General features: G+C 44.7%; 1 protein-coding gene across 1 annotated transcript in view; it reads right to left on the reverse strand.

Annotated features, from left to right (window-relative positions):
- Shc3 (SHC adaptor protein 3) overlaps positions 1-12,998 on the reverse strand; it is a 137,129-nt gene that overhangs the window by 15,044 nt on the left and 109,087 nt on the right. The window contains exons 8-10 of the mRNA XM_021215436.2: positions 5,652-5,802; positions 3,445-3,532; positions 2,288-2,443 (exon numbers count right to left, since the gene is read on the reverse strand). Coding sequence (XP_021071095.1) covers positions 2,288-2,443; positions 3,445-3,532; positions 5,652-5,802 — 395 coding nt within the window. The remainder of the gene's footprint in view (positions 1-2,287; positions 2,444-3,444; positions 3,533-5,651; positions 5,803-12,998) is intronic.

Consider the following 12,998-nt stretch of genomic DNA (forward strand, 5'->3'; position numbering starts at 1 on the left):
GGAATGGATTCCATGGTCCATATTATTTACCTCCAGGCCCTGACCCTCAGCAGTGTCTGGGAGGTCAGCACGTCTTGGAAGCCCAGACATAGCCCAGGAGAAGTCAATGCTACCTCATCAAGTAAGCACCTGAGTCTATCCTCACCCTCAGAAGCCACCGTGAACAGTGATGCTGAGCTGGTGGGCAGGGCTGCCATTGACCCAGGACAGGTCACTTAACCGCTATGGCTCTCCTTTCTGCAGAGCAGGGAGGTTGATAGTAATAACCCAAGCTCCTGTGCACCAACCAAGTCAGATACATCAGGAGGTGAGCGCCCAGCACTCTGCAGCCAGGGCCCTGGTCTTCCCATCTCTCTTCAGCTCACTGACTCCTCAAGGAACTAAAACAATAGAGTTTAAGATGGAGGGTTTGGGAAGTCAGTCCAGCTGGGAAAGCACTTGCCTGGCAAGCGTGAGGACCTGAGTTTGATCCCCAGAACCCCTGTTTTAAAAGTCACCCATGTGAGACTGAAGAGATGACTCAGTGGTTATGAGCAAGGCCACTCTTGCAGAGGACCTGGATTGGGTTACCAACCCCCACACTATACCTCACAATCTCCAGCAACATCATTTCTGTTAGGACTTGACACCTCTTCTGATCTCCACAGCCACCAGCCATGCATGCAGTAAGCATATATTTGTACAGGCAAACCCACTCAAGACACATACAAAATTTTTTAAAACGATAAATCTTTTTAAAAACCAAACAAAAACAAAACAGGCGAGCAGGTGTGTGCTTGCAATCCCAGGGTTGATAGCGTGTAGATAGGCAGAGCCATGGGGCCCACTGGCCAGTCAGGCTAATCTAGTTAGCAAGTTCCAAGCCAATTGAGAGATCTTTTCTCAAAAACAAGGGGGACGGCGCTTGAGGAGTGGCACTAGCGAGCTCGAGTGCACGCATGCACGCGCACACACACACACACACACAGGCACACACATACACACAAATCCATCCACCCACATACATAAACTCCTCTCTCTCTTCCCGTATGCATATATGTATGTGTATGTGTATGTATGTATATATGTTTATCCTCATGAGCTTCCATATTTCTTTCCAAATTTCTTAACAATTTCTACTCATTCCATTTCGGTTCATGAATTGCATGATTTTTCTCTAACTGTATGCCAAGGAACAAGACCATGTGATCGCATCAACCTATCCTGCCAAGTCTGGTGAGTTCCCTTCATCCTGTTCCTCAGCACACCACTGAGCAAGCCTCCGCTCCTGACAGCATGCAGTTGGTTATTTAAACCCCACCAGAGTGGGGCCGTCTGTTCCAATGCGCCTGTGCAACTTCAGGAATTAGAAAAGTGTTTGGTACCGGGTAAGCACTCGATACATTTTTGGAGGAGGTTGGGAGGAAGAATGGGAGGGAAAACCAAGAGCAAATGGACAGGTCAGGGTGGGAAGGGGAAGCAGAGAGGGAGGGAGGGAGGAAGAGGCTACAGAGGAAGACACGGTAAACAAGAGCTAAACAATTTCTCATCCACGTCATTGCTGATAGACCCGGATCTGTTTCAGACATTTCCAACCTCAATCAGCCTGTATAAAAAACACACAATCCAGTTTTTATCCTTATAAGCTATGTGCCTAAATTGGGCAGATCTAGTGCTATACTGACTAATTCCCCAGCTATAAGACCCTTTCTTCCTTGCGGTTTCTCCTAACCATGAGGTTCTGCAGCATCATGGCTTCCTCCTCCTCCTCTTCCATCCTCCCTCTCTTTCCTTCTCCTCCCCCTCTCCCTCCCTGCCTCCCTCTCAAAGACCGCCCATCCCACCTTTCCCCTCCACTGCCCAATCCCAGGCTCTGGCCTTCATTGACCAGTCACAATGGAGAGAAGGTTCGCGTGAGACCACCTGAGTGATCACATGATCGACTGCAACCTCTCTTTAGAAAACAAAATTAACATCAAAATTCAAACAACGTCAGGATAACCCACAACAGGGGTCTCTTACTCTGGACACAGCATCTCTGTACCTTCTGAAATCATACAGCCATCATGGCCAATTAATATTCAAATGAGCACATATATTTGTATACAGTGTTGGTCTTCAAGAAGAAAGTCATTTTTCCCAAAAGAAAGTCTCTCAGCTACAGGGAGGGCGTAGCAACCCCAACATCTTACTTAAATCCAGTCAGCAAAAAAAACACCCCTAATCATCACACCCCCCAGCAGAAAATTCAGTCGTGATAGGGATACTGGGAAAAAAAGGTAGTACAGAAAAAGCGCCGGACGCCTACTCATGTCAAAGAGGTCCTTCCGGGGGCTGCTCTCCGTGCTGCTGGTCGCTGCTGGCCAAACCTGTGGTGGGACTGGCTGGGTGTTGACATAGGTTGGTGTTTCTCCTACAGGAATGTGAGTTTTCCCTTCTGGTGTGCTATAGATGTCCAAGGAGCCTGCAACAAGAGAGAGCCCTGTTATCTGTGCCTGGAAGAGCCAGAGGTTGACACAGAGCACCTCAAGCCTGCTGCTAAGACTTTTACCTGTGGTAAATTCTCTCTTAAACCTGTCAGCACCGCGGCCCTGTTAAGACATTCCCCAATCCTTCATGTCAAGAAAGGAAGAAAGAAAGAAAGAAAGAGAGAGAGAGAGAGAGAGAGAGAGAGAGAGAGAGAGAGAGAGAGAGGAGGGAGGCAGGGAGGGAAGGAGAAAGGAAGAAAGATGGGAGGGAGAGGAGATAGATTGAGTGATTGATTGATTGATTGATTTCAAGAAATAAAGAATCCTCCAGCCAGCATCAGGGTGGGCACTGATGGTTAAAGGCCTTGTCATACTGTGCTTCAGGACTCTGGGAGCCGAGCGCTGAGACACTGTTTCAATGTGACCTCCCAGCTGGCCAAAGAGATGCTAAGGCTAGGCCTGGGGGTCTCGGCTGTTTTGTCATTCAGAGATAATGTTGAAAGTGCCTCCCGAGAGCAGACACCTGCTTGGATCATTCTTCCTGTGTGTGGCCATCTCTGCATCACATGGGCAGCAGGCTCCTCCCTCCTACTCCTTTAGGGAGGATGGCTACGGGCCAATAGATGAATAAATTCGTGTTTGTTCTGTGGAAGAACATATCTACTAGTTTCAAAGAAGATCTCGAAGCCAGGTGAGGTGACTCATGCCCGTCATCCCAGCTCTCCGAAGGCTACAGCAGGAGGATCACTGTAAGTTCAAGGCCAGTCGGAGCCACACAGCAAAACCTCATATCATAAAACACTAAAACAAAATTAAAAACTAAAAGAAAATCGAAGACATACTGAGTTATGGGCATTCTTGTAGAATGTTCCCTTTCCTGATGTCTCCATGAACTCTCTCTCGCTCCTCCCTCACAGGAGGTAGGAGGAGCCCCCTGGCCAGCGCACCCACCTTCTCAGAGCAGGTTTGGTGCCACCCCCTTCGCTTTGCCTCTTACCTTGCCTGGTGGGTGCTCGCTGCCAGTCTTCACCAAATGCATCTCCTAAGTGTCTTCCCTGGTAATAAGTTTGCTCTTTTCCTGCAAACTAGAGACACATGCCAATATTCAGGAAGAAAGAATCGTCTTCTCAGACTCCATCTTTGTGAGCAACAGTGTCGTGGGTAGGGTTTTTATGGGCCGATACATCCTCTCTGATACCCACCTTACCGTCCCGGCCTCATAGTGACGTTACATTCAACAGATACCCTTGCATGGTTGTGAAATAAATTAACTACCTCATACATGCTACAACACTCTCTCCTTGTTCTTGTGACCCTCCCAAGGGCAACCATAGAGAGAGATCTTGCGCCAACAGCCATCCTCTCTCAGAGAAGCACACTCCCCGAGAACCCAGAAGCTCCAGGGACAGAACCTTGATGTCAATGCTGCTCTGACACCTTCTGTTTTTGTTTTTGTTTTTTTTTTAATTTTTATTTTTTTTCAATATTTATTAGATATTTTATTTACATTTCAAATGTTATCCCCTTTCCTAGTTTCCCCTCCAAAAATCTCCTACCTTCTCCCCCTCCCCCTGCTCCCCAACCCACCCACTCCTGCTTCCTGGCCCTGGCATTTCCCTATACAGGGGCATAGAACCCTCACAAGACCAAGGGCCTCTCCTCCCACTGATGACTGACTAGGCCATCCTCTGCTACATAGATAGCTAGAAAGCATTTCCACCATATCAGTTCTCTGATTGGGTGTATAATACCAATGAGCTTTGTTTACGTTCATATTGATTTTTCTCCTATGGGGCTGCAAACCCCCTCAACTCCTTTGGTACTTTCTCTAGCTCCTTCATTGGGGATCCTGTGCTCCATCCAATGGATGACTGTGAGCATCCACTTCTGTATTAGTCANGCACTGGCAGAGCCTCTCAGGAGACAGCTATATCAGGGTCCTGTCAGCAAGCTTTTGTTGGTATCTGCAATAGTGTCTGGGTTTGGTGGTTGTTTATGGGATGGATCCCCAGGTGGTGTAGTACCTAGATAGTCATTCCTTCAGTCTCTACCCCAAACTTTGTCTCTGTAACCCCTTCCATGGGAATTTTGTTCCCCCTTCTAAAAGGATCAAAGTATCCACACTTTGGTCTTCCTTCTTCTTGAGTTTCATGTGTTTTGCAAATTGTGTCTTGGGTATTCTGACACTTTCATTGGCAGAAATAAACTTGAAAATATCCGGAGTTGGAGGCCTAGCTCAGCTCACCAGGCATAAGACTCCAGGTTCCATCCCCAGCACCACAAAAGCAAGAAAAAAAATCTTTGAAGCTTCTATGAAGGCTGGAGATGTAATTGTTTTAGAAAGTAATTTTGAGTTAAAAGTTGTTCGAGTTGGAGGGTCTGATGGTTTGTTTTAATTGACAGCTTGACCCAACCTAGAAGAGATGAATCTGGGAAGAGAGTCTTAATGGGAGGTTGTGTTGTTTACATTCAGTTGGTCTGTGAAAATATGAGTGGGGGATCTTGCCTTTTAAGTAAGTTGATGTGGAAAAACCCAGCCCACTGTATCTGCACTGATCCCTGAGCAGATAGAACTGAACTGAATAAAAGGGGGTGGGGAGCTGAGCACAAAGGATCATGGGAGCCGAGCACAGAGGAGCGTTCACACACACACACACACACACACACACACACACACACACACACACCTCTGCTCTAGACTGTGGTTGTGATGTGACTTGTCACTTCACACTCCTGCCCTGTAACTTCCCCACAGTGATGGACTGTAACCTGGTACAGCACACTACCATAAGCACCCTGTCCCCTCAGTTGGTTAGTGTGACGGTATTTATCACATTTATCACAGAAACTAGATCAGAGTGAGGGATAAAACAAGATAGAAAAAAATTTGAATAAAATTATTATACTTTCAGGGGACGGATCGACTCTTTTTGGGGAAGCCACAGTGTTGTGGGTCTTTTAAAGGCCCCAAATCCTGCTATTCCCTCATTAAGAGCTCAGCATACTGGGATTGGTGCTAAGATTTAAGGTGTCTTTACTCATGTCTCAGAGAAGACGCTGTGACATCACCCTGTGAAATTGGTGGAAGAGAATCTCCTTCGAGCGATAGTGCCCAAAGCCGTGTGGGCTCTCAGCCAGAAATAACACTGAAAAAGGTGAATGCAAAAGACCAGCCTCCTCCCCGGCAGAGAACCCCAAACTTACCTGGGCTGCCTCAGGAGCGTGGGGTCTAGCTTTCAATCGAGCATCCAGAAACCCCCCTGGGGGAGGCATCTTGGTGGGAACGCTGTTGTAGTATGGGTGATCAGAACCATCTCCCTCTTCTTCAGTCCACGGCTCATCCAGACTCTGCATTCTGTCAAAAGATTTTCAGGGACCTTCACCCAAAATTGATCACGGGAGCAGATCCAGTGACTCTAACATCAGTGCCACCTACAGAGACTAATCACTGAATGTGGCTTAAGTGTGGCCTCCAGCACACATGGTTCATGTGTTGGAGGCTTGGACCCCAAGGTGGTAGTGTTAAAAGGTGGTAGGACTTTTAAGTTGCAGAGTCTCTCAGTCACAAATGAGACATCTACACCAATCCATCCGGAGATAACTAAAAACAGACACAGATTGTTTAATTCAGATATGCTTGGTAAGTTCTAGCTCTTACGTCTGTCACAGACCTGCTGGGTTTGACATTTAATATGTTTAAGCTTACTATGACAGACAGAGACTCTCAAATCCTAACAGTGACCCCAAACAAGGTCTCCAAGAAGACATAGTCATGACAACAAAGGACTACACCTGGATGGTGGTATGATAACCACTGGGCATGACTGCCCCATCACCTCGCCAATAGCTAGGGCCTGAACTGTGGACAAAGAGAGGACACCCAGAGAGTTAATTGTCCCAGTTGGCCTAAGACAAGGCAAGGTCAATCTTTCCCATGTTCCTCCTCCACAGAAAAAGCCTCTCATCTTCTGGGCCTGATGGCCAAAGACTCCCTCTGTCCATAGTGCTGTAGAGACCACAGGAGCCTGGGACAACTGTCTTGGTAGTGGACTATGAGCTAGTCCCTGTCATTTTAATTAATATATAGGCCATTGACATTATAATTTATCCTTCTCATGTCTCTGAGCACAATGATGGCTCAGCTAACGATTTGACAGCTAGAGAAGAGCAGGCAACTAGCTCCTTACCCCAAGGTGATCTACCACCATGTTAATCCAAAGGGCAAACAGGTTTGCCTCGCTCGCTCACAGGCTTCATGTTTAAAGATAAACAGGTTTTCAGATGTAACTTCTTACTCTTTATTTAAAGGAATTCATTTTACATGACGGCTCCCAATGGTCAGCCATCTGTGTCTCATCCATGATAAATGATAGAATAGGAAAAAGGTGTCAGGGTTATGTAAGGTCTGAGGATACAGACGCTCACGTTATGAGGATCTGAGAAAGGATCGTAGGGTCTAAGGAGGTGTCTTAAGGTATGCAAGTGAAAACTTAAATGGTGATAAAAAGTGATTTAAGGTACATAAAAGGAATGAAACATGTTTCAGTGGGACTGGAGAGATGGCTCAGAGGTTAAGAGCACAGGCTGTTCTTCCAGAGGTCCTGAGTTCAAATCCCAGCAACCGCATGGTGGCTCACAACCATCTGTAATGAGATCTGATGCCCTCTTCTGGTGTGTCTGAAGACAGCAACAGTGTACTCACATACATTAAATAGATAAATAAATAAATCTATCTTTTTTTAGAAAAAAGAAAAAGAAAAGAAAAATCCTTTAGATTTCTCCCCCTCTCTATGGTACAGCTGTATTAGAACATCGAAAGTTCAGAGTTCTAATGCTGATCAATGGAATTATGATAAACTATTAATCTAACTCTGGTAACACCTTCCACTGTACAATCCACTATCATAGTTGTAAGTTCAAGATTTTAAGTTTCCTTTGGTTGTCTTTTAAGCAGAGACTTAAAAATGTTTCTCATGGTGCTAAATCTATACACACCTAGTCTCCTGGAGAGGGGGAAGACGCCCCTCTTTCATGGTCTCTAGTCATACTGCAAACCAAGATCAGATGAGCCTCTGCCCTTTCTGCTCCACAGAAAGTTCCTGTCTTCCCTGGACCTCACCTTAAAGAATGTTCATGCTTTTAACAAAAACATGAGCTGTTTCCCAAGCCTCTGCTGTGACACAGAGGTGTGAGTCTACTGCCTTTTTACAAAGTGGGTTTCACTACAGATTACAATAATAATGCTAACGTCTAAGATATATCTCTTTTTGTAAGCTTAAAAAGATTCTCATAAGGTTCAGAGAATTCACTTACACATCTCACAGGTCAAATGAACTCCAGGTAAGTGCCCTGTCAATCAACAGCCTACGTTTCCCAGCCGTTGCCTATTCCAGGGGATGGGACTCCTCCTCCTCCGTCCCCCCCACTACCATGGGCCTAAAAGTCCCAAATGTGCACCTAAGGAAAATATTCCTCCCTAACATTTATCTTCTGATATACATCAGATATATAATATATATCATAATATATATTCATATATCATATATAAGCTCCAATATCTTGCCAAATCCAGGTGTTTCCTTGAGCTCTTCATTCAGGAAGGCTCCAGAGCAGCTACCCACAGGTGCTCCCGTCTGTCCTCACAGAGGCTTCAACGGGGCCTGCACTTTCCCAGCCACAGGTATTCCCACAGATCCTGGACAAGAGTGAAACAACCAGCTCTCCCAGGACTTGGCCAGCGTCCTTATTTTCTTAGCATCTAGTTCCTCATTTTTAACTAAACCAAAGAGGAGGAATGTTAGCTTACAGGTGATTCCACTAGGGCCCTCCCAGGAACGGAGCAACCACTTACATCATCACCTATCACCTCTGCCAGAGGTGGGCTGCCCATAAAAGGCCTGCCTGCCACCCCAGTGTGCGCTCTCCCTCTCCCTCCCCCTCCCCCTCCTTTCCCTCTCCTTCTCCTTCTCCCTTCCCTTCCCTTCCCCACCTCCCCCCTCTCCTTCTCCCTTCTTCTCCCTCTCTTTCTCCTTCTCTCTCCCTCCTTCTCTCTGTCCCTCCCCTCCCCACCTTTCTGTCCTTTTCTGTGCCTTCTCCCCTTCTCTGCCCTCATGGCTCTGCTCCTGTCTCCCTGTCCACTAGTCTGCCTCTCCCCTCTCCCAGGTCCTCACTGCTCTCCCCTCCCCCAGTGAGCCCCCTTTACACCAGATCTGTTGCATGGCATAAGTACAGGGGCACACCTTGGAATGGGCCCAGGGCCCCTCACTGCATTATCTTCCATAACACTTGTGCCATGATGAAATGCATCCAAGGGACCCACAGTGCGGCTGAGCTTAGGCCAGCATCACGTACTTGGCCTCTAAAGGAAGGAGCTACATAAACCTCTTTTTTTTCATAAAGCCAGTCTGGCCTAGACATATGGAAACATTCTATATTTCTATATATCTGTATCCATATCCATGTCTGTATATTGAAACAGAGTTTTGTGTGTCCCAGGCTTTTCTTGGGTGTCCTATATAGCCATGGATGACCTTGAACTTTGGATCCTTTAGTTTCCAATTTCCAAGAGCCTGAATTACAAGCATAGGAAACCACGCCCAGTTTATAAGGTGCTGGGGCTGGAACCCAGAGCATTTTAGGCGAGCACTTACCAACAGAATTGAATCCCAAGCTCTTGCTTTAATACTGAGAAATGGATGAATACTATAACTGTTACCAAGAAAGAAGTTAGTCACTGTCCCCCTGCTCCCCACCATTTATCTCTTGGGGATGTGTGTAAATGAGGTGTTTGTCTTATAAATAAATCTGTCTTATTCTGAGATCTAGTCATCAGAAAATCCCACCCATATCAGAAATAACCCCTTTTAATTGAAAAATAAATAATTTATACCTAAAGAGCACCAGAACCTAAATGGGCATGTATGCATTTCAGTAAGTCATGAAACATAAATTAAATGAAATCATGCAAAAATGAAGATTCACCTAAAAAAAAATGGCAAAATATGGTCCTCTGGAATCACCTCCCATATAATTAGTGATAAAACTGCCCAGAGATTTTGATTGGTCTAACTCAACATTTTCAGAACTCTGGAATTAACAGAAGCTTGCAGTGGCCCAGGGTTTTGTTTTGCTTTTAATGTGCTACTATGGGAGCATGAGGACATGAGTTTGGATCCTGAGCAAGTGTGTAAAAAGCCAAGCATCACTACCAGGAGCACCGACAACTGAGGTAGTGGGTGAGAGACAGGAGGCCGCTGGAGCTTTCCTGCCACCTGCCTAGCTGAAAGACAGAGAGAGGCTCTGCATCAGGGGCTAGAGAGTGAGAGAAGATGACACCTGAACTCTTCTCCTGTGTTCATGAGTGCATACAGAGAGAGAGACAGAGACACTGAGAGACAGAGACAGGGAGACAGAGAGAGACTGAGAGACAGAGACAGAGGGATGATTAGTGTTAACTGTCAACTTGATCGCCGCAGAGCCGGTTGGTCACTTGGGAATTTGCATGGGGCATTAATCTCAATTATGGCTTAAGGTCTGAATACCTGCCCACTGTGGGTAGAACCATTCCCTGGGCAGAGTGATCTTAGACTGCATAAGATGGAGAATGCAACCTAAGCACTGGCATCTGTAGTTTGTTCTTCTTACTGAAGAACTATGTGACCTGCTGCCTCAACCCCCTGCCTTGGTGAGCTGTCCCTTGAGCTGTGAACCAGAATACACCTTTCTTCCTTATGTTGTTTTTTTTTTTTTTTTTTTTAGGGTATTTCATCACAGCAACAGAAAAGAAATCAAGAAACACATATCACACTCACACACACACACACACACACACATACACACACAATTTAAAAATAAGCATTTTAAAACAATGATATAAGCTTTAAGATCAGTATTGTTGTAGCATCTTAAATAGCCCTACTTGCATCCCTGTGGTAGCCTTGTAAGCTAACAGTCATCCATCAATGCCAACCAGTGTAGCCACAGATGGGACAGGGCAGTTCTGAGCCTCTTTCAACAGCCAGTCCCAAAAATTTATCATCATTTTCCCTGTCTGAGTGATCCTTTGAGAACCCAATTCCCCAAGCTGTCTTTTTTAAAAATTTACTTTTAATTATCACATAGTAATTTTGCACGTTTATTATGGGGTGCTGTGTGCTAACTTGATACATTTCTACAGCACACAGTGACCAAATTAGAGTAATTAGCATTCCCATCTCCTTAAGCACTTATCATCCGCGTGTGTTTGCCAAAGCTGTCTTTATTTAACCTGATGCAGAGCCTGCCTGGGGGCATCTGTCAGAAACATTCAGAGGCAAGTGTTTATCATGGGGCCCCGCTTGAGGCTGGGAATAACATTTGGGTCAAACAATTTTTATTAGTGGAAGAAAGTGACAAAGAATGTGGAGTGAATGGAATTAGAGGGGGAGAATCTCAAACAAATAACCACAACTAATGACTATCACAAATCCTAAAGCGAAAAGCAGAGACATTAATAAACTCCAGCACGTTTATCTAGATGCTACATTCATTTGCAGGATTCAGCATTTGTTCATACCCACAGTGTGTAACGTGGATCTGAATTCTCACTTCTAGCCTAACATTAAACATCTCACAAGTAGAAAGCGAAAACTGAAAAAAGATCAACTGATACATCCTATTTACTTACAAATACATATAATACACAAACACACATGTACATGTGTACATATACACACATATGCATATACATACAAATGTATACATACAACACACACCAACATACGTACAAACATGCACACTCATGTAAATACAAATATATATGAACAATTCCATATCTGCATGTATATATGTGTACATACATGCACATACACATGTTCATATGTACATGCACATACATGTAGCCCTTTAGTAAAGACTATAAGGCTGAGTTGTCCAGCATTTAAGGAAACCTCTTCAGTCATTAGTGAGGGATGTAGCAGTGAGTGCCATCAGCGGACATGACATGTGTAGGTTGTAGAGCTTATAGAATTATTTCAGTAAAGTCACTAAAACAACTGCAAACATTAACAATAGACATCCTAGAAAGAAAAGAAATATGAGTTTCACTCTTGCCACTTTCCATTATTAACATTTTTAATGTCAGCAAAAAAATTGTAAGCTGTATAAAGAAATAAGGAAGGATAGCATCTAGACAGGAAAAATAAGTCAATGGAAACTGTGACAAAGAAATCTCAGACTTAAGGAAAAATAAACAAAGGCTCTAAAAACGTTCAGCCAACCAAAAGAAATTATATGCAAGACACTAAATATGAAAATGTGTCTCGGGAAATGTGGCTTGCTAGTATGTATAAAGAAATTTTTAAAAAGTAAATTCTAGAATTGAAAACTCTACTATCGCAGCAAACATGAGAAGGAAACTTTAACAATTCACTTAAGCACATAGAAGGCTTGGGAGGTAGAAGGACAAGATTTTTAAATAGTTCAGTTCAGCTGAACCAGTTTGAATGGAGCCTGGGAGACCCGTAGGACCAGCATGTGCCAGCATGATTAGATCTAGGATCACCAAAGAACCACTCTAGGGCACAACCATGAGGAGTTCTCTAGATTAGGTTAGCCTTGGGGCCATGCCTGTGATGGATTATCTTGCTCTGGCTAATTGAGATGGAAAACCCACCCTAATAATGGGTGGCCCCGTTCCGTGGGCTTGGATCCCTGGACAGCGCAACTAGGGAGAAGTCAACTGAGCACCCATTGCTCCCTGCTTCCCCACTACAGACGCAATGTGACTAGCACCTCACATTCCCTTGGCTTCGTTGTCATGATGAAAGGGCTTCCAAAATAGACCCCTCTTGCCTTAGGGTGATTTTTTTTTCCCAGAGTATCTGGGATGGCTAATGTTGGTTATTAACTTGACTACATCTGGACTTAACTAAAACCCAAATGACTGGTTACACCTGTGAGGGATTTCCTTTTTCTTAATTAAATCTTTTAAAGTGGGAAGACTCACTTCCAATCTTAATCTCTGAAATGGGAAGATCCATGTTTCACCTTGGCCATACCTTCTGCTGGCGGTCTATAGAAAGGACATAGAAGAAGAAGGCTGGCTTGCTCTTTGCCTGCTTGCTTTCACTCTCATTAGCAAGCCCATTCTTTCACTGGCATTAGAGTCTACTTCTTTGGGGTTCTGGCATAGACTAAAGACCAGCTGAGACATCCAGCCTCAAGGACTAAACAACTACTGGATTCTTGGACCTTCTGTTGGTATAAATCACTCATTATGTAAGTTCTATTTCTCTAGAGAACCCTGACTAATATTGTTTCTCAATACGGTGTGGGGGGAGCAAGCAACAAGACAGTTTCCCAAATGGGAAACAGCACGGCCATTAGCTTAATAATTATACTCTAATGCATACACACAGGAATATTGAAAGATGGCTATCCCAAAGCTTGAATACAACTTCACAGTAGTTCTGTTCATACGAGCCAAAAGAAGGAAACAGTTCAAATGCTCACAATGGGTGTATTTCAGTTAACAAGTTCACTGTTGGGCTGGAGAGATGGCTCAGTGGTTAA

The sequence above is a fragment of the Mus pahari genome, chromosome 16, assembly GCF_900095145.1.
Source record: "Mus pahari chromosome 16, PAHARI_EIJ_v1.1, whole genome shotgun sequence".
NCBI lineage: Eukaryota > Metazoa > Chordata > Mammalia > Rodentia > Muridae > Mus > Mus pahari.